We start from the raw sequence: 23,259 nt of genomic DNA, 5'->3' as shown, positions 1-23,259 counted from the left end.
CAAGGCCTCTTGAGATTTTGACATCCTGAATCTAAACCAATTCCCTACTGTGGCTTTCTACCCTCTTTCTCTCACTATTTTCTTTCTTCCACTATTGCTCTTCTCTCTTTGGTACTTCAGAATCTTGCAGAGTTCTAACTAGGATATTTCCTTTCTCAGGAACATTTGTATTTTAGCAGGACACTTTTGAATAGTGAAAAACTTTTAAGTCATAAAGTAATGAATTTCTAATACTGGAATTTCAGTGAATAACAAAAAATAATAAGGTAGAGGGTTCAGATGTGGATAAAATGAAAAAAAATAAAATAAAGTGTGGAGGGGGCTCAGAAGAGTTAATGCAATACATTCTTCCATGCCATTTTTAATGACTTATGGTTCTAATCTACCAAAATATTTTTGATCTACCATTATTGTTGTAGTAATACTAAACAGCTATATGACTTAGAAAGGGAAAAGGACTTCTCCCTACTGCATAGTATAATACGGACTTGGAAACAGATAAAATCTCTTCGACGACGACAAGGGTTTACAAGCACTCCAATAAAGTTACAGGTCCAGAGGTAAGTGGCTTCTCTATTTGCTCTTATTGGTCTCCTGGAAACTGCCAGTGAATAACTGGGAATTTATAGTTACTGGGAAAAAATCCAGAAGCTAGACAACTGTTTCAACAGGATATGTATCTTGACTATATAACAATTTGTACAACTTAATAAGAAGACAACCCAATTTAAAAATGGGCAAAGGATTTGAACAGATAATTCACTAAAGAATGTACACAAATGGCAAATGAATGCATGAAAGGATGTACAGCATCATGTCATGTCAGTAAAGAAATGCAAATTAAAACCACAACAAAATAGTACTAGACACATATTAGAATGGCTAAAATCTCAAATAAAATAAAAATAAGAAAAGTCACTAACAAATGTTGGAAAGGACGCTGAGCAACAGAAACTTTGACTCATTGCTGGTGGGAATGTAAAATGGTACAGCCACTTTGGAAACAGTTTGGCACTTTCTTATAAAGTTAAATATAGACCCAGCAATCTTACTCCTAGGTGAAACATATTTTAGATAATTGGATAAAGTCATAAAACATATCCAGTAGAGGAGATAATTACAATTCAAAACTAAACACTTAAGCTGTTTGTGAACTCACAGTGAAATAACTAGTTTCCTCACCACAACCCATTGTCCTGGGTTTTTTGTTTTTTAAAAGTATAAAAGTTTAGTGTAATTTCAGGCAATTAAGGAAGATGTTTATTTTGTTGATTTTTTTTTTCATGCTGCAGTGTTTTTTCAACAAAAGTGTGTTGCTCCATGAATTAATATAAATATATTGGAAACAGGAAATGTCTCAGGAGTTTTGCAGAGCTTTGCCCTGAAGGAGGATGTGAACATGTTAGTTTGCATATCGAAAGCTGTTTCACCTCAGGAGGGCATCTCTGAAAGACAGTAGTGGCTGAATTCCACAAGGCACCACGTTTCTCAGACCTAAAGGTTTGGATTTGCTTTGTAAAGCAAAGCAGATCTGTTAAAAACTACAGGATGAGAGCTGATCAAAGAGTGCCTGCCCCGAACAGACAGCTGCCCATGGCTATAAGCAATTAGCCCAAGGGACAGTTCCTGCTTAAAACTCCGGACTACCTGTCTCCATTTGCAATAACCTGATGAAGAAAATATGGAGCCAGTATATCTCTGTTTAATCCCTCTGTTAAGTGACAAATTTACCTTAGAACTTAGAAGTTAGTCTTTGAAAGATTTTGTAACCATTTGTTCACGTAGATAGAATTAGTTAAGGGATCTGTAGAAGCCTTTTGAAAAACTGTTAACCGAAGAGGAACTACCTGCTGTTATGTAAATCTGTTACCCCTGGCAACTGATCACTGTACCTATAAATGACCATGTAAAACTTCACTCATGGCCTCTGAGATTGACGGAGAAATCCAGGCCCCGTAAGCACCCGCTTTGCCTATAATCTTTATAAATCTATAAAACTATACCTTTGTCTCTGTGTATTCTTTTATTTCCATTATTTTCCATTTTCTATTATTTTCTTATCCCTTGCAACCCTACCAAAGGGACCCGGTTTTTTGCTGGGAGCTTAGCTACCTCCCAGCCAAAGTGCTTATGAGAATTTCTAAACCTAAACCTAGCATGGAACTTTATCTTAGACTGCTGAATTAAAATGACTCTAATGACTTGCCTCTAATCCTTTAAACCAACCTGACACAGCCATGCATCATGAAGTCATGAGCAAAAAAGGAAAATTACTGAGAACATTGGCTCTGGACCCGTATTTCCTGCTCACCAGCAACTCTTGTTGCCACTACTCTGAGCTCCAGTCCCACCTGAGGCCCTATGAGTTTGTTCTTCCTGACATTTAACAATTACTTTTCCAGTGGACTTTGGAAATGTTCACCTCTCCAGACTGTGTCTTGTTGGAGACCTCTGAACTAAATCCCACTCTGTCAGTGACCAGGTTGGCCCTAGCAGGGCTAGCCCGAGTGATCCTAAATTGGAGCATTTAGTTTAAGCAGTTAACGTATCATTCTAATTATCTAGAAGAGCTATATGTTGGAAGATGTTTCTGGAAACTCTGTTTTCTGGCCAAGGTTACCACTATTGACCTCACAACAAATTTGGTCCTTGTGAGTCATAACTGAATAAACTGTAGCCAGGCCTCTAGGAAAGACAATATTTATGACAATAAGATCTGAGACCTAGACACTTCCCTTGAGTTAGCTTTTCTTCATATAATTATTTTGGGGCATGTTGAATTTGATATGCCTTTGAGATATCACTGAATAAAGCAATTGAGTGAGCAACTGGATGTATGGTCTGTGCTAGAAATAAAAATATGAAAGTCTGTTGCAGAGTAATCACAACTGAAGCCATGGATGTACATGAAACTGCTTAGGGAGAGGGTAGGGAACAATATGAGAAGAGAGCTAAGGACTGAGTCTTGAGAAATTGCTTTGAATGACTAGGTAGAGGAGGAGAAAACAGAGAAGGAAGAGAGAAGCACCAGTTAGAGTGTTTTGTCACAGAGGCAAAGAAACGGGAGTTATTTTAAGTAGGAGGAAGTGGTTAACAGTGTTTAATGCTTCTGAAATATCAATTAAGTTCAGGACTAAAAATGTTCATTGGATTTCCTGACATAGAGGTTATTGGTAATTTTAACTAGAGCAAGTTTTGTAAAGTGACAGTGGCAGAAATGAGGTAGCAGGAAATTGAGGCTATAGCTCTCTCTTTTCATTCGGGCAGTAAACTCTCCTTGTCAAATGTTAGCAACACTGCATTAAGTTTAGAGAAACTGGCTCGGCAAGTAGCTGTAGCCTTTGTTGTCTTCTGGCCATGGAATCCAAACCACAGTACTGGTAAATAGCACAGAGAACCCATCTTCCTGCATATTTTCTTCACCTATACTCTCTATTAGGCATTACCTACCTGGAGAAGATTCAGATAACTGTCAAAGAGGCTTTTAAAATGAGAAAGTGCAAGCTATACAAGCAGGAAACCCCAGAACATTTCGCAGAATAACTCGAGGCCTATCATCACTTCCTAGAAACACTTGGCCCAGAATAGAAAGGAGGAAGCTATGGATCTAAGATCACTGCTTCAATAACCTCCCCCAAAAGGCATTTTTGGTGTAATACCCATTCTCTAAGTTACTAATAACAGCTATTCTCTAAATTATTGCACATTGGAATCACCTAGGGGAATTTTAAAAACCACTGTTGTGACTTAATTGATACGGGGTATAGTCTGGACATCAGGAGTGCTAAAAAGCTCCTAAGATGATTTTAATATGTAACAAAGTTTGAGAACCATTGTATTAAAGAACAGCAAGTTAATTGATGTCATAGTAATTACCCTAAATCAGAGGAAAATAATATTTATTAACTGTTTCTTTTACCCCAAGCCCTGGGCTGAGCACTTTACAAGAATTAGTGCCTTTAATCTTCACAACAACCTAATTTTCAGATGAGAAAAGGCATAGACCATACAGGTAATGTTGATACCAGGCTCCCTATATTCTATTTCAGAAGGCAAAAGCCATCTATTAATAATAGCGCTGTCCAAAACTGCAGTCCTCAACCCCAGGCTGCTGACCAATACTGGTCTGTGGCCTATTAGGGACGTGGCCACAGAGCTCTGTCCCCAGTCCCCCCACCATCTGTGGAAAAAGTGTCTTCCATGAAACTTAGGAAGGTGTGGCACGGCAGGAGGTGAGCTGGAGGGGACAAGTGAAGCTTCATCTTTATTTACAGCTGCTCCCCATCGCTCGCATCACCGCCTGAGCTCCACCTCACCCACCACCCTGCACCCCCCAACCTGTCCATGGAAAGTTATCTTCCATGAAACTGGTCCCTGGTGCCAAAAAGGTTGGGGACCACTGGTCCAAAAGACCACCAGGATAGCTAAATAGTAGAAAGATAATAGAAAGGAGAGCTTTATTGGTCATAGCAGTTTGCAAACCGGGGTGAGATATCTCTGGCATGTGCTGAAGGTGCTCTCTCTTAGAGGAGGAAAGGGGAAGGTTGGGATTTTATGCCTCACAGGGTCTGTATTACACAATAGAGTCATAAATACTCTGCAGGTTTGAGGGGAAAGCTATACCCACTGGGTAAATATGTATGTAACATACATCCCATGTTCACTTTGGGGCAGGGCTTTAGCATTAAACTGAGATGGAATTGGCTCTTTATGTAAAAAGGTGAACTGTAGGACACAGAGACAATTTGTGCACAGCCTCTATAAGCTGGTTGCACTGGCTTAAGGTCTGCAGTTACTCGTCAGAAGAGAATGTTTGTTAAGGCCAGTCCTCTGTCCAATGAGAGTCATGGTGGTCTGGGTTATAAATCAGAATTAGGAGGGGTCTGATAGTGCCTATTGTTAGGGAGTTTAGCAAGAGTGTGGTTTTTCTTGTAGCCTTAGGAATTTAGAAATTTGCCATGCCAGCCAGGCCTGGAACCCTCGACCCATAGGTAACTTGTGTTTCCTTCACCTTAGGGTCCATCCTAGTTGGTAGAAGGTGTCTCAGGTCACAATAGCTTTTAAACAGTTCTATTGAGATATGATTTTCATACCATACAGTTCACCCATTTAAAGTACACAGTTCAATGGCTTTTAGTATATTCATGAGTTTTGCAACAATCGCTACAATTTAATCTTAGAACATTTTAGTCACATCCAAAAAGAAACCATCTTCATGTTAGCAGTTACTCTTCATGTGTGGACATATGTGTTTATTTCTTTTGGTTACATACCTAGGAGTGGAATTGCTGGGTCATATAGTAACTTAATGGTTAACATTTTGAGGACCTGCCAGACTGTTTTCCAAAACATTTTCCATTCCCAACAGAACATATAATCCTATTTTGCCAAAGGATTTCCTTCTTAAATGATTAAAATTAAAAAACAAAACTTAGTGCTAAAAAGAATAAACCTTTAAGCTATCAGAAAAACAATTCCTACATCAATTATTTTCTGAAATAGTTCCAGATAACTGGGATTTTGTTGAACTACTAATGTTTGAGGAATAGTAATAGTACCTACTTCATGGGGCTGTAAGAATTAAATGAGTTAATATGTGTAAAGTACTCAGAACATTACCTGGCACATACTAAGTACTGTATAAGTGTTAGCTAGTAGTAGTAGTAGCAGCAGCAGCAATAGTACTAATATCATGAACTGCATATTGTTTATGCATAAACACTTACTATCACTGTGGTTACCTGTCCTTTACCTGGTCATGTTCTTACAGCTTAAAAAATATGGGAGGAAGAAAAATGAGAGGAAATATGATGTGTGTACATTAATTTATGCTTCCCCATTCTCCTGGTTACTTATTTTCACCAGAGGAAAGTTTTCTTTTTTTATTTTTCAATTTTTTTTTTTTTTTCAGTAGAAATGAGCTCTTGCTCTTGCTTAGGTTGGTCTTGAACTCTTGAGCTCAAGCAATCCTCCCACCTCGGCCTCTCAGAGTGTTAGGATTACAGGCGTAAGCCACCAGCCTGGCCGGGAAAGGTTTCTTGATGCCCTTATAAAGGGCTATAAATACTAATGGTAAATTTACAGAATAGGGAGAAATTTGTGAAAGCTAAGAACAAGTTTATGAAGTTTTTTTAATGTTTATCATATTGATAATTTCCTTAGGATATAAAATAATTTGTTGTAAGAGATTGGTTGTGTGTGTGTGTGTGTGTGTGTGTGCACGTGTGTTTTGACAAGACCTCTAACAACTCTCTAATACTTCTGTTATTTCTGCTTTAAATAATTCTACTTATTAATTAGGAATAAATATGAACAAGAACAAGAGCAAATGTCAAAAATGTCTGAGACTGAGAAGAAAACTGAAGGAAAAGCACTTAATGAAAAGCAGAAGGTATTTATATTGTGAAATAATATTTATCTTAACTAGTTTATTGTTTGGTAGAAGAGGAAATCTTGGTATTTGTAACAGATATCCAACAAAATGACAAATATAGGAAGTAAAAGTTTAATTTTAAGAACAGTTATCCTACATAAGGAATGTTCATGATAACTTATATATTTATTTTTTGATTTCTAGAAACTGTCATATTTAGCTGCAGAATTTGAAGAAATAGATATTGAAAGAATAAAGCCAATTACTTTGATGCCACAACTTTCCTTCACTGCAGAATTAACAAACTTATCCAAGTGTTCAGCGTAAGCACTTTTTAAGAATTATTTCTTCATTGTATATTGTCTATTACTTATATTGTTTTTAATAATGTTAGATTTCTTGAGTGCCATATGCCTCATACTCGTAGTTTTTAAAAATGCATTTTCACATTTAATTGTTACCATAGGTCTTGTGAAGTCTGATATTATCCTCATCTTAGAGATGGGGGAATTTATGCGTATGGAAAGTTAAGTTGCCCAGGGTAACATATCTAAAACAGGACTGATGTGGGACATATTCCAGTCATGTTTGCTATAGAGGCTATAATGTCTTCACTGCTAAGCTTCATATATTGAGAATTGGGTTTCTTATTTTGCTATGATAATAATTTTTGTTCAGGTACAGATAGGTGGGATATAACGCTACATGAAAAATATGATTATACCATAACCTTTGCTTATTAAAGGACCCCTGGCTCTCATAAAAACTATTCCAGATCAAGAGGGCCCTCTAGACAATTTTCTTGTTTGACAATACAAGCTTTATTTTTTCTTAGTTGTGATTTCTTCCTTGAGCTATAATTTTTTCTCCCTATGCCTAGGACCTTATGCAAAAACAGATATCATACACATCCCCATTTCTCTTACCTACTAGGCTTATGGATATGGCAACTTAGAGCACTAGGTCCAATTTTTCAACAACTCTATCCCATAGCACACGTTGTATCAGTCCATCTTTAAGTATTGTGAATGTGCATCATTCAGCAGAGTGTCGGAACATAGTGGTTGCCTAATAAATATTCATATTTATCAAATGAGTGAATGGATATTTATGTTTTAAAAGGAACACAAAGAGTAGCAGACACAGAGACACAATTATCACCACTCTCTTTCTGACCAGAGAAGTGCAGCAGTGAATCAATCCTTTATTTGTTCTACACCTCCTTCTAAAATAGGCCTGAGATCATTTATTATGTAAATCAAGACCATCTAAATGAGAGTAAGAAAAAAGGAGCCATAGAATGGAAGTTGGAGGGAAAAAAAAAAAACAAAGAGGAAGAAGATACGTGTGCTGGAAAACCTAGACTAAAACTTAGTGGAAGTCAAGGCAAAAGGAAATATAATGCCTTGTAACTTTCAAAGCTATTGCTGTCTGGTAGCATAGTTGTCATTCATTTAAAACGTTCAGTTGGGCCAGACGCGGTGGCTCACGCCTGTAATCCTAGCACTCTGGGAGGCTGAGGCGGGCGGATTGTTTGAGCTCAGGAGTTCGAAACCAGCCTGAGCAAGAATGAGACCCCGTCTCCACTAAAAATAGAAAGAAATTAATCGGACAAATAAAAATATATAGAAAAAATTAGCCGGGCATGGTGGCTCATGCCTGTAGTCCCAGCTACTTGGGAGGCTGAGGCAGAAGGATTGCTTGAGCCCAGGAGTTTGAGATTGCTGTGAGCTAGGCTGATGCCACGGCACTCTAGCCCGGGCAACAGAGTGAGACTCTGTCTCAAAAAAAAAAAAAAAAAAGTAAATAAAACGTTCAGTTGAATAAAAATTGATTCTCTAGAAAAGAATAATATGTTGATATCAAGCATAGATGTGAGAGGAATATAGAGGTTAGAGAGAAATTAAAAAGAATTTACAGGTCAAGAAAAAGGCAAGATTTCCTAAAGATAAATATAGTCCTAAATTAACAAATTTTCATAATCAATTCATGAGCTCATTGTTAAAACTACTATTAGAGGGCAACATAAAGGGTAACTTTTATTTGGATATTTCTCTGAAAGTAATTGGAAAGATAGTCAAAAGAGGCCAGCAAGGAGATAAGAAGAATAGTAATCATTTGTCCCCTAATCCTCTGAGAACATTACAGAGATGGGCAGATAATGGGGCAGAGAGATACTGGGCCCACAGGATGATTAGGGTGGGAGCAGAAGGGGATTTTATGTTTCAGCCTAGGGCTTTTCTTCTAGTCTTCTCTCTTCTGAAAAAGAAGGTGTTCTTAAACATCTTTAGGTTAGTTGCCTTGCAGCTGAGAAGATATTCAATAAATGTCAGTTGAGTGAATGAATGAATGGATGAAAGACTAGTTTTATATCACTTGAAGAATCAATTTATTCCCCATAAAAATATTTCCACGGAAGCCCCAGGGATGTAACCTGGCTTGCCTCTCTGATCTTTAGGTTCAGAGAAAGAATTGCTTCCCCATTGTCCTGGGAAAAGGGGTATACAGCCTAAAACCTAAGGGGATTTACAAAAACCTTTAGGAGGACACAGCAAGCCTATTGCCTTAGAGCCACATCCTTGAAGTTATTGAAAACATGGTGTGTGCACGTGTGTGTGTGTGTGTGTCTTTTAAAAGTTAGAAAATATTTTTAAATTTTTTATTCAAGCCTCCTCCCCCTATTCCCCAGTCCCTCAGTTTTCTCCTCTTACAAGACATCTGGTGGATAAGTGCTGTGATTTCTTTAAGTTATAATCTAGTAAAATAATAGCTGAATGATTTAAAGTACCTTGATTTTAGTTCTTTTTCTATTTTTGAGTACATATTTTTCATTAAAAACATTTGAGAAGGAGAAACTTTTATCCACATGTAGACAAGTGTTATTTGGTTTAAAGATACCATTTGTCCACTAAAAATATCACCTTCATTTTAACATGCTAAAGTACATTTTGAAAGGACAATATTTTATGTCCATTCTATTTTTCAAGGGTCAATTAAAGGTTTATTTAATTTTTAGGCATGAACAAAAGAGGAGAGCCAAAATTCAGAAGCTTAAATATTTTATTAAAATATTTTACAATGATAAACAAGTGTCTTGTACTTCAGTATCTTCCCTACAGTTTGATTTTAAAGTCATGTTTCAACAAATTTTCAATATGCAGTTATTATATTGGCCTGAAACAATTTGCTTGAAGGTATGCCATTGTCATTTACTTTGGTATCTTATGTATTTTTTGTATCTAATGTATGTATTATGCCATACATAACTTTAAAATTTTTTATTAGCTACTAATATATGTGGTAATTTCTTTCATATTAAAAGATGACTCATTTTATATCTTTTATATTGAGATGATCTCTAATCTCAATATAGGTAAGATATTTATAATTATATTATAATTTATAATATAATCTTTGATTTGTAGTTGTTACAAATACTTTTCTCCTGCTAAAATTTCTGCCAGCCCTGGATGTGCAGCATTACTATTCATTCTCAAGTGAGGCAGAAGAGAGTTGCTTAAAGTATAATGAGTAGCATAGCTATTTTAAGTGTGGAATGATTTCTCCAAATTGCCCCATCCCTGACTTGGTGGCTTCAGTCTCTTGATGTATTTGTTCTTCATCTGTTTTGGATTTTGGATCCCTTTAAAAATCAGATGAAAGCATGTACACAAGACCCCTGATCGCTGTCCAAAGATCACCCCATAAGAACCCCTGCACTAAAGGAAGAAGGAAATAGGATGATGGAAAAAAATAGAGGCAGTAAAGGAGTCTAAACAAGAAGTCCTAATGGTTCATATAGGGGTTAAACTTGAAGCTAGACCTGAAAGAAAAGTTAGGAGTGAATAAAGATTTGTGGAAGATGGAGCTTGAGGAGTAGGGAGAGGATTATAATTACAAATCTAAATCAAAATTATTTTTATAATGCCTAAGATGATTTTGTTCTATCCCCAATAGATGCTCTATTCAGTATTCATTTATTCAAGTTCCTATCATCTTTACAATCTCCCCCTGTGTAAATACCTACATTAAAAATATGCTGACTATATTTTCCTACTGTTTAACCTAAAATAAATTGTGATATAATAATCTAATCACTTGAAGTTTAAAATCTGCTTCCCCAAATAGGTAAATGTGTATTTTGAGTCTTTCATCGATCCTATCACTTAGCACATCATCCTAATAAACCAAGAGGCAGGGAAGGAGAGGAATCTAGTTTGTCTCTACCAATTGTACCATTAGCAGCTGCAAAAATTGCAAAGTAAATCTCTACGCCCTAGCCTAACGGATTCTAACTGTATTTCTATTTCATTTCTTACCACTCCTCTTTACTCTTCGATTCAGCCAGACTGAACTGCTTTTCTTTTTCCCATACATCCTTGCAACTTTCTACATCTGAACTTTTATAAATTCTAGCTGCTCCATTTATAATGCCCATTTTCATTCTTAACATGTTTAAGATGCTCAGCCTCAGCCACACAGTGGTGTTGGTAACTGTCAGCAGGACGCAAGACTGTCTCCTGGGAGGCCTCACTATGTGGAATTTTCTATCTTTGTACACTTACCACTGTCCAGGGTCTGGCCTCCAGCCGTAATCGGAGAACCTGGATTTGAGGGGCCACTGAGAATGCTTCTACAAACCCTAAGCTAATTCACAAGGCTGAAGTGTAAAATCAGAATGCCAATTCCACATTTGAATGTATTTATCAGTTCATTTTCTCTTTTTAGTTAGTCAATTTACTGATTTATAATAAGAAATTTCTCACTCCAGCACTGGCACACACCTATAATCCCAGCTACTCAGGAGGCTGAGGTGGCAGAATCACTTGAACCCAGGAGTTGGAGACCCTGCCCCTAAAAAGAATTTCTTGCACAGGCCTACAGCTTCTACAAACCTTTCTGCACCAGGGATGCCTTTGTCAAAGAGACCAGTGTGTTGGCTTAAATTCACTCTTACAAGAAAGCATTTAGATGACCAGAAAAAAAAATTGTGCTTATTTGACTTTCTTTTTTCTTTGCTTTCTCTGCTAATCAGCTATCATTTTGATTGACACATTCTTCCTGATCTTCCAAGGGGCAGTTTTCCCCCTTGATTTCCTTCTTAGAGCACATATCACTGTTTCCCCAAGCACTGACAAAATAGTATAGGTCAAAATGACATTTTTCTATTGAAAAAAATTTTGGTTTATAGTTATGGCAGTGAACTTGCATGGCATTGTAGTAGAGAGCACAGCATAGAGAATCAGAAGACCTGGGTTTAGTACCCACTGAACCCCTATGGTACTTTCTACTTAGCACCTCCTTTTTCCCTTCTTCCTGAACTTTTCCTCCCTCCCCCATTCTCATAGCTTGTTAACTTGTCCTTGGATTCCACAAGATGGTGATTCTCCCTTTTTCTTTTTCTTTTTTTTCCTTCCTGAGACAGTCTTGCTCAGTCGCCTGGGCTAGAGTGCCATGGCATCAGCCTAGCTCACAGCAACCTCAGACTCCTGGGCTCAAGTGATCCTCCTGCCTCAGCCCCTGCCCGAGTAGCTGGGACTACAGGCATGTGCCACTGTACCCATCTAATTTTTGTATTTTTAGTAGAGACAGGGTCTTGCTCTTGCTCAGGCTGGTCTTGAACTCCTGAGCTCAAACGATCCTCCCACTTCAGCCTCCCAGAGTGCTAGGATTACATCTCCCTTTTTCCTAACCAATTCAACCTGGGTTTCAATCACTTATAATAAAAACTAATATACTTTCATATTAGAACCTCTATTTCCTCATTTGTAAAATGAGAATAATATCTATTAATATTTCCTATAATTTTTATCAGGTTCAAATGAGATAAAGAATTTTTAAAGTACTACACAAAGTAAGTTATTAGGATGTTGTGTTGTATGTACCTATATTCTCAGAACTGTATTTGTAATTCTTTTATTCAGTTTATTTTCTGTGAATCCAGTAAAAGGCATTATACTTTTAAGGACATATGATTATCTACTTTACTCATAATCATGTGGTTGAAATGCTATAGAACAATACGTATTTTCTAGTATTTTTAAAAAATGAATAAAAATATGTTTTTGAAGGTGCTTATTTTTTCTTTTCTATTTTGTATGTCTTGTGAGCTATCAACCATTTCTTTTCTATTTAGGTTTATGAAGTAAGTAAAAGGACAAGCTTACTGGCAAAACTATACTTGCCTTTACCTAACTACACAGAACTGAAAAGCAAAACTGTTTTGGAATATGTAGAGTTTAGCTCTGACAAGCTGGTCACACCTGAGGATGGAGAAGTAGGAAGCAGTGAGTTTGTTAAAAATGTTTCTTCCCTTGTTTTCTTCATGAGCACCATATCCTAAATAATCCTGGGTCATTTACGTGAGCAAAGCATCCTGTATTTATAGTTTTTGGTTAAAAATGAATTAAATTCTCCATTTAGATGGTAAACTAGATTGTTTAAAACTTTGTCTTGAAGTGGATTTTTCAGGAAATTTAAAATTTGCAGTTAGCACCTATGCTTTCCCTCCAGGGCAAAAGCATTATGCTCCCTGGAAGCGAGCTCTGCTCCTGGGTGGATGGACTGCTCTGTCTCTGCCTCTCCTTTAGTGAGCCTAAGGGGCTCCAGGACATGTGGATTAGCCTCTGACTGTGTAGGGAAGGGAGGAAGAACAGGAGGGAGAGAAGAATAGAAGGAAGGACAGAAAAAAGGAGAGAGGAAAGAAGAAGGGATGTTTCTGTTTATTTGTTTTTCAATTGATTTTACTCTTATGCAATGAAGTTTACGTTAGCACATCTCCAAGAACACTATCATTTCTCTCATCCCCGAGATTCCTTTCTTTCACCTTCTTAGGGGTTTTGCAACTGCTTATCTGGTGAAAAGGCAAGAAGTATGAACAAGTGAGCAGGGAGAGAAAGGAAGATAATAACTAGGTGAAAGGGCCTGGGGAGATTAGGGAATGAGGAAAGTATAGAGTCTGCTTAGAGTCCAGATGAAGCAGAGGAATAGGGTTGTAGAGACCCTGGAGAAAAGGACTCAGGATGCAAAAAATTTAAGGAACACTGGGAACAGCAAAAGTTTCAAGAAGTATTGTTAAAGTCTCTGGAGATTGAGAAGGAAAATGGGTAGCGACAGAAGACTCAGGAATGCAGGGAAAGGGGAGAAACAGGAGCTTGTCTGTCCCTTTTTCTGCTGCCAATGGTCCTTTTCTGCTGGAAGCCACTCCCAGAAAGAATGGTTAAGAAACTTCCAGGCATAAGAAGAGGAAAATACAGGTGTTCATCTCTATGTAGTCAGCTCAGTCTTTTCCTCTTAGTCTATTTGAAGTAGTCTTCCTTGAAGTCTTAGAGGGGAGATGAGGGAGAGCACTAAGAGAACAGCCTGGGCCCAGCACAGAACTTCCTTTGTGTTCCTTGGGTTCCACAAGTAAAAGTCAGGAGAAAAATCCACAATGTGCTTTATCCACACACTTTAAAAATTCATGTTTTTAATGCCTTTTACAAAACAGATGTGCCTTTTATTCTTGAGGGAAGTGGAACTGAAGAACTATGTCTTTTAACATCAGGAAAACTTAGCTATTCTCTATCATGGGCCTTAGATGAAAATGGCATTCCTCTGACACCTCTGTCCCAGCCATCAAGATCTGCTTACTGCAGGTAATAAACATATATGTTTCAAAAATAATGCCAGGTCTGAGCAAGGCATCAGACAAAATGTGTGTGTAAAGGAGAAAACTCAAGCAGTAGTAGGAACAGTTTAGTTTATTTGGATGTTGAATTATTTTATTCTTTAAATCACTTTTCTAAGGCAGTAACTTTATATGTAGGAGAATGTGTCTCTTCAGTGCTTAGGATTATTGCCATGTGGATGATGAGAGAGGCATTCTCATAGCCTTTAACCTGTAGGCAAAGGCCAAGATTCCCAAGGATATATTTCTGGGGCTTTTATATCTCCCAGTCATTCTAGATTACCAAAGAATCATTTATGCATTATCAGCTTGCTGGCAGAAAAATCCTGAAAATTTTATTCTGTGTCCCAGGAATTCCCAGAGGAGTTGAGATTAATTTTTAGATCACACACACAAACAGGTTTACTAGTAAGAGTACAATAAAATTCTATAAAAATGATGATAATGCTGGCTTCTGTACTATGCTGTTTGAGGAAAATAATAAATATAAAAGAACTAGTAGATTTCATCATTTAAGAAGTAATGAATGAGCTGGACATGGTGGTGCTTGCCTGTAGTCCCAGCTACTCAGGAGGTGAAGGCAAGAAGATTGCTTGAGCTCAGGAGTTCAAGGCCAGGCTGGGCAACATGGGTGAGACCCCATCTTTAAAAAGAAAAAAAAGTTAGGAATGATTATAAAAATAGCCTTCCCCTCCCTGTCTGAACACATATTTTTAAAAACAAATAGAAATAAAAAATTATATCCAACTATATGACATTCTAGAAAAGGCAAAATTGTGGAGATAGTAAACCAACCATTGGGATTTGAGAGGTGTGTTTAAGGAGGTGCTAAAGCATTCTAAGACTCTCTTTTGGTTCACTGGTGACCTACAGAATTAATGCAATCCCTATCAAAGTACCATCATCATTCTTTACAGATCTAGAAAAAATAATTCTGTGCTTTGTATGGAACCAGAGAAGACCTCATATAGCCAACGCAATCTTAAGTAAAAAGAACAAAATGGGAGGTATCAGTCTTCCAGACTCCAAGCTGTTCTACAAGGCTATGGTAACTAAAACAGCATGGTGCTGGCACAAGAATGGAGACATAGACCTTTGGAACAGAACTGAGAATCCAGAGATGAAACCATCTGCATGTGGTAATCTAATCTTTCACAAAGCAGACAAAAATATACACTGGGGAAAAGAATCTCTTTTCAATAAATGGTGCTGGGATAGCTACATGCAGAAGATTGAAACTGAATCCCCACCTCTTACCTCTCACAAAAATCAATTCAAGATGGATAACAGACTTAAACCTAAGGCATGAAACCTTAAGAATTCTAGAAGAAGATGTTGGGAAGACCCTTTCAGACATTGGCCTAGGCAAAGAATTTTTGAAGGAGACCCCCAAAGCAATCACAGCAGCAACAAAATAAACAAATGGGACCTGATCAAATTAAAAATCTTTTGCACAGCCAAGGAAACTATCATTAGAGCGAATAGACAGCCTACAGAATGGGAGAAAATATTTGCTCTCTACATATCTGATAAAGGGCTGATAACAAGAATCTATCTAGAACTTAAAAAAATCAACAAGAAAAAATCAAACAACCGCATCAATAAATGGGCAAACAGAAACTTCTCAAAAGAAGACATAATGGCTAGAAAACATATAAAAAAATGCTCAACATCTTTAATCATTAGAGAAATGCAAATCAAAAAATGCAAATCAAAACCACAATGAGATATCATCTAATCCCAGTGAGATTGGCCTCTATCAAAAAATCCCCAAACAACAAATGCTGGCGAGGATGTGGAGAGACAGGAACACTCTTACATTGCTTGTGGGACTGCAAATTAGTGCAACCTCTGTGGAAAAGAATTCAGAGATACCTCAAAGAGCTAAAAATAGAAATACCATTCGATCCAGCAATAGCACTATTGGGCATCTACCCAAAAGAGCAGAAGACATTCTGTAATAAAGATATCTGCACCTGAATGTTTATGGCAGCACAATTCATTATTGCAAGGATGTGGAAACAACCCAAGTGCCCATCAATTCATGAGTGGATTATTAAAATTTGTTATATGTATACAATGGAATATTACTCAACTATAAGAGACGACAGTGATCTAGCACCTCTTATATTTTCCTGGATTGAGCTTGAGCCCATTATCCGAAGTGAGGTATCACAAGATCAGAAGAATAGGCTCCACATATACTTACCATCAAATTGGCACTAACTGATCAACACTATGGTGCTCACACAGTGGTAATATTCTCCAGGGATTAGGAGGTTGGCGGCGGGGGGTGGGGAGAGTAAACCCACAACTGAAGGACATGGGGAGCATTGCAGAGGGGAAGGGCATGCCTCTGATCCTCGCTTGGGTGAGGCAAAGACATAAAATGTAACCAAAATGTTTGTACCCTCATAATATCCTGAAATAAAAATAAATTAAAAAAAAAGAAACTTCAATGCATAGCAAAGGTTAATGTAGTAATGAGAGAAGTCCTAATGCTTGAATAGTAATTTGGGTGGGTATAAAATTTGAAGATGGTATTTATTTTTCCGTAACACTTTGAAGCTATTATAGTACTGCATAATCTTCTGGGATTTATTATTACTGTTTAAAAGTCCACTATCAGTTTAAATGTTGGGCTTTTTTAGACTGTCTTTTCTCCCTAGTAACTTTAAATTTTTTTCTTAATTCATAGAGGTGGAAAGTGGAATAGAGGTTACTAGGGGCTGGGGACGGGAGAAATAGGGAGTTATTGTTTTAATATATTCACAGAGTTGCACAGTTATCACCACAATCTGGAGATGGATAGTGGTGATGGTTGTATAACATTGTGAATGTACTTAATGCCACTTGAATTATATATATATACTTAAGAATTATTAAAATGGTAAATTTTATATTATGCATATTTTACCTGAATTTTAAAAAATGATGCCTTTGGCCTAGCATTTGGCTGTATAAGCCATGTGTCTTGGGGCCTGCTAGAATTAAAGAATGCCTCTTTTTCAGGACCATGCTATACTTTGATTCTTTTTGACTGAAATAAGATACATATTTTAGGACACCATTAGACAGACAACAATCAGAGAGTTTCACATGCCTTTGGGTACTACTTCCAGCTCTCCACCTGCAAAGTGAAAATCTTTAATAAAAAAGAAAGAATGGGCCAGGTATGGTGGCTCACACCTGTAATCCTAGCACTTTGGGAGGCCAAGGAGGAAGGATCACTTGAGGTCAGGAGTTTAAGACCAGCCTGAGCAAGAGGGAGACCCCGTCTCTACAAAAATTAGAAAAATTAGCTGGGCGTGGTGGCGTGTGCCTGTAGTCCCAGCTACTCCAGAGACTAAGACAGAAGGATTGCTTGAGCCCAGGAGTTTGAGGTTGCAGTGAACTATGATGACACCCCTGCACTCTAGCTGGGGTGACAGAGCGAAACTTTGTCTCAAGAAGGAAGGAAGGGGGGAAGGGAGGAAGGGAAGGATGGAAAGGGAAGAGAGAAAAGAAAGAGAAAGAAAAGAAGGAAAGAGAAAGAAAACTTTCAATTATTTGGTCTTGAGCCAAGAGGCACATTGTTTACTTGGTGTTCAGTTGTGGAGCCGTACAGATGACACAGGGACTTTGCCATAGCCCACAGCTAACTACTTACAGACAGCTGGGAGAATCACTGTAGCAAGGCTCTGAGGTTTTTATTACTTCTCAGGAGGCAGAAATCATGGGATGATGTTAAAATCCAGTTACAAATTTCTTTTTTTTTTTAAGGATATAATGGGATAAGTTTCTCTAATCTATTCATTAACATCTAATCTTTGCCTCAGGTTCTGTCTTGGAGGGGACCTGGGCTAAGGCTGTTTTCAAAGGAAAATTTGTTGCATGGTAGTGTCAAGAGTGTCAAGTCCTACGGATCTCTTATGATATAGACATCAAAACAGTTCAAACATGAGGGCAAAAATAGGAATTAAAAGAAAAGAAAATACTCAAACTTCACCTATTTATAATTTTGCTTACATCCTATCTTACCATTCATTGGCTTTTGCAGCAATAGCTTAAGAAGATTTTTCATAGAAATATAAATGATGGAAAGGAGATGGTGTAAAATATTTGGGCTAAAAAATTATTGAATCTTTGTCAGAACTTTATTTCTGGAGTCCCAATTTATAGATGGGACCTTTTCTCAAGTACTTTATAGAAAGGATCTTGAAAATTTTTTAGTCCAAATTCCTCTACACATGATGGAACAAATCTATGAAGAGAGAGATTTAATAACTAGGATAATCGATAGCTCTAAAGAAATCTTTACTCTTTAGGATTGAATTCCTTCTGCACTTAGCCTACAGCTAAGGTCGCTAAGGCTATATACTGTGAGTTTTGAAGATGGTCTCGTATGATCAAACAAAGATACCTCCCTGGCACATACTGTCTGGTTAATTGCATTACTCTCTATTATGTTTCAATTGTAAAGATATGGCCTAAAGTTGTTTTTATTTTGTGTACTTTCTTAATTTTGCTTAAGCAAACATTTTGGTTAAATTTCAATATTGTTCATCCTGTGAAAAGAAAATAATAAGTTTCTATGTTTAGGGTTTACAGAATACATCCAATAAGCACTGTTAACTTAAGCATCTACTATATTTTAGCTACTACACAGGTGGAAATGGCAGAGATTTACAGATTTTATTCTTAAGAAGCTTACTGTCTTTTGTAGACATTTATCAAAAAAACTATGATACAAATTAGAATATGAGAAGAACCAGGAGAGCTATCACATCTAAACTTTCTATTTTACCCTCAAATGCAGGGGAAAGATAGGTTTTATCTTGAAGATCCAAAAGGGTATGTTTTTACCCTGTTTAATGATGTATAATCTGTGTATTGTATGCAAATTCACAAAATGTTTTCTCTGTGTTAGTGTGTTAAGGAATGTAAATGCAAGAGGGGTTCCTGGAATTCCGTGGCTCATTAATGCACAGAAGCTTTTTGAATGGGCAAACGAAGTCAGAATTGATCCAAATAATCCAGAATATTCTGATTTAATGGAATTTATTATGGTAAGTTATAGCAAATATCAATACTGTAAATGTATTCTATTTCCTAAGCTCCACCCTTTTCTACTCCCTCATAGTTTGCTATATATTTTTCTAGGCACTAGGGGGCATGTCAAGGTAAATCTGAGGACATACAGTTTTCAACCAGTGTACAGTATTGTAAAGGCAATTGGACATTCAGCAACTGAAATAATTACTGTTAGGCCTGATGGTTGGTCCTCTGCACCTACTTAGCAGTCCACAGCATATCCAGCAGGCAAACCTTGAGTTTAACATCTATTGTGCACCAATAGATATGCCAGCCATATTATTAGAGGCTGAAGATATCAAGGTGACTTATCAAGATGACTTGACACACTCCTTCCCTCAGACTCCATTTATGATCACTTTCATTCTTCCTTATAGCCAACTGAACTGCTCTATGTACCCCAAACATGCTTTCTTCGTGCCTTTATTCGTGCCATTGTTGTGCCTAGAAGGGCATCCACAGTGGCTATCTTATCCACCCTGCAAGCTGAAAAATGCTTCCCTGGTAACCTCAGTTAGACATGGGCTCTTCTCTCGCTCTCCTATCAACCTTTTTTCTTTTTAAATAAACTCTTAAAACTCTAATCTCTTTCTGCCTTTTACTGTAGTTATTCATTCACGTGTTTTATCTTTTCTTGTGGAACTACAGCTGATAAATTTTTGCCTCTCTGCTGGCAACTAGCACTATTCCTTGCAAGGAGGGTGCACTCACATTTGCATTTGTTGATTAAAGCAACCTATAAATCAGATTACTACATTGAGCTCCCCTAGATTAGAGCTTTCCAACTGATGTACAGAATTGGTTACAGATGTACAGAAATATTGATCCTCTCTCAACTCATAGAGTAACCAAATAGGAACAGACTCACCTTTTAATTCAGCGTACCATACAAATATCTTCATTTTCTGTGTAAGTCATGACTAGGAGAAGGTCGAGAAGCCATGTTGACTGCATTCTGTATTTTTTTTGCATCTTCTATCCCTCTACAGATTCAATTTCTCCTACTTTCCTACTTATATTGCCACTTTTACATCTCACAGCTGAGGGAGAAAAAGAGTTCTGAAATAATTCCTGATTTTAACAAAATTAATATTTTAAGTAAAGACTTTACCTTTTTGTGTTTTACAGTACATGAGACATAAGGAGCAGGTTATTCCAAAATATTTCCGTCTTGAACAGTTGCAAGATGAATTTAACTTTGTTTCTGAAGAGGAGATGAAAAAGAGTAAACGTTTCCAGCTATTGCAGCTTAGAAATGCAGGTCAATTAGATATTTTCCTTCTGCAGCAAATGCCTGTCTACGATAGGGAAATTCCAGATTTAGTCTTCCAGGTACTTGGTTTCTATTTTAATATGGCTTGTTGTATGCTAAAGATAGTATTTTGCTGCTTTAAATTCATCTTAATTTCTTTGTTTTTTTTAAACTAATAATCTGTTGACAGATTTACCTCCTTCTCTTTAGACAATAAAAATGTACAGATCTCCCATAGTTCCAGAAAGCCCTTAGCTTGATTTTGCAACTTAATGTTGTCCAATCTGTTTAACAGCCAAAATCCTTCAGGTATATTCTAAATTTATGTAACTATTGTATTTTTGTTATCATAAAATGTATCACCAATTTAAAAGCAGCTTTTAGGGGTAAGAGGGAGAAACACTACCACAATAAACTTACACATTGATTGTAAAGCACATCTCAATTTCAGAAACTTTAAAATATGAAAAAAAAGAAAAGTTAGCTTTATTTAGTGGTAGAATTTAGCTGTGAATCCATCTGGTCTGGGTTTTGTGTTTTGTTTTTTTTTTATGGAAGAATTTTCATTGCTGTTTGTTATTGGTCTGTTCAGGAGTTCTGTTTCTTCCTCATTGAGTCTTGGGAGGTTGTGTGTTTCCAGGAATTTGTCCATTTCCTATCTACTTTATTGTTTTTGTGTAGTCTTTAATGACATCTATAATATAAAATGATTTCCATGTGCATTGGGGATGTGTACTTCAGATGCATAAATAACAAGTGCAAATTTACTTTAAATCATGTAGATGAAGAGTCCTGACAAATAATCTTATACCAACTACACATGTAATATTAAAGTTATTGATTATACTAAACACATGTTGAGTATAGGTGCCAGGCACTTTATAGATATTGTTTCAATTAAGCCTCACAAATATACTGTAGCATAGGTGTCATTATCATTATCATCATCATCATCATCATTATTATAGAAAGGAAACTGGGGTCTAGAGTAATTAATCAACTTTCTCCAAACCATACAGCAGGGCCTACTTGAATCCAGGGCTATCTGCCTCCGAAGCCCATTTTTCTTACCTACTGCACTATACTACTTCCCATTCATATTGTTCTCAGTGATTGCCAGGCAAATGCATACATAAATAATTTTCTTCTCAATCATCTTCACATGTTTTCATCATTTTCTCAGTCATAATTTTTTTCTCAATCATTACTCTATTTTAAAAGATGAATGGTGCTCAACCTAGAGGCAAACAGAATGTAGTCATAAACTGCTTTTAGCTAATCTTGGTGGGAGAATCTGAAAGAAATGTTTTCTTTTTGCAGTGCCAGAATGTTGCCCATGTCCTACACATGAACTGAAATGAATACTAATATTTATTGCAGCTTATCATATCTGAACTCTATTACATTGGAGAAATGAAACTAACTTAATTCTGTGTTTAGGAGCCTGAAAGTGAGATCGAGAAAGATATATCCCTTTCAGATGTGAATTCTATTACTGCACAAAGGATTAATTCTGCCAATTTTCTGAAAAAGGTAAAAACATCAACACAGTATTATCAATATGTTTGCATTTACTTGTGTGAAAATTGATCTGCTGCATACATGGTATTATACTCTTCCCAAAGAGTCAGATGCATGAATACACTTACTCATCACTTTTTGATCACTGAGGAGTTTTCTGTTCTCTTCAGACTTCCTTTTTAGAGTTAGCTTAACTTCATTGATAGTGAACTCCAAATGGTTGGGATGTGCTTATGCACATGTTTCTGTTTAAACATGAATTTTAAAAATTTTCCACATTTTATTTGATCCTAAAAGTTCACCTTGAGAGATACTCTAGCATTTTGCCAGAATCCCTATTTTTACTAGTACCTTGTAATGTCATAGACCAAAGCAATTCAGGACATAAAGGGATGGAGGAGCTAATAGCAGCAGACAGAAAGGATTAGAGAAATAGATATGCTTTGATACCAAGTCAAATAGTAAACATTTACAGAACACTCTGGCAAAGCCATAGCCAGGTTTGAGGTGGACTCCCTCACTGAATTTCATTCTTGATTTCTTTCTGTGGCCCCCTTATCACTAGACTCAGAAGCTTAGTGCAGGGACTGTATCTGCAAATCTTCAGCTCTCAGCACAGTGTCCTACACTTAGAAAATGCTGATAAATGTTTGAGAAATTAACGAATTGAGGGATTAGGGGCTGAGGTGGTTTCTGAAACTCCTGCAAAAGTAGACTCTCACCCAAGTAATAGCCTTTGCTTGACAGCACCAGAGCAGCCCTGTAGGGTAATTTGAAAAGAAACAAGGAGAGCCGTGGAAAGATCTAAGACATAAGTTCCAGATCCCTCATGGGGACACGTGAGAAGCAACCATGTGTAACTAGAAGAGCCCCAGCAGGTGTCTGAAGTCCTGTTTTTACTATCCTGTCTGTCCTTAGCAAGTAACCTAATCACTGAGTTCCACTTTCTTGTGTAAAACAGACAATAGTGCTTGCTTTGCTTTGCTTCTGACCTGAGGGGCAAATGAGCTAAAAACCTCAAGTGCTATTCTAGTTCATACATCATTACTGTGAGATGGTGGTAGAATGCAGACCACTGTAGCTGTCCCAGGCATGAGAGAGCCCCGCTTTATCACTGGCAGGTGTTTTCCCCACTCTCCCCAACCCCTGTTACCCCTTCTTCACTAGCTCCATATTTCTTAAAAGTTGGGATGTGCTTTAATAATGAGTTTGCTATCTTGGAAAATAAAGAAATATTCTTGCTCGTGAGAAAAGACAGCACATATCCTTCTTATCCTGTCTCTTCTTTTTTATGTAAGGGGAAGCCCCAGAGGGAGGGTGGCAGAGGATAAGCAAGTGTCTGAGGATGCTTGAACTTTATATAGGAATCCT

General features: G+C 37.2%; 1 protein-coding gene across 1 annotated transcript; it reads left to right on the top strand.

Moving 5' to 3' along the window:
• The first annotated feature begins 1,920 nt into the window (after positions 1–1,920).
• On the top strand, positions 1,921–20,543 carry LOC105818459 (coiled-coil and C2 domain-containing protein 2A-like). Its single transcript, XM_012654454.1, has 6 exons — positions 1,921–1,955; positions 6,301–6,391; positions 12,510–12,660; positions 13,863–14,010; positions 18,952–19,090; positions 20,244–20,543. Exons 1-6 carry the CDS (start codon positions 1,921–1,923, stop codon positions 20,541–20,543), a joined length of 864 nt encoding a protein of 287 aa, XP_012509908.1.
• The last annotated feature ends 2,716 nt before the right edge of the window (positions 20,544–23,259 follow it).

This window comes from Propithecus coquereli, unplaced genomic scaffold (assembly GCF_000956105.1).
Source record: "Propithecus coquereli isolate 6110/MARCELLA unplaced genomic scaffold, Pcoq_1.0 Scaffold440, whole genome shotgun sequence".
NCBI classification, from domain to species: domain Eukaryota; kingdom Metazoa; phylum Chordata; class Mammalia; order Primates; family Indriidae; genus Propithecus; species Propithecus coquereli.
The sequence above is the reverse complement of the archived record's forward strand: the minus strand, read 5'-3'. Positions and strand labels throughout refer to the sequence as shown.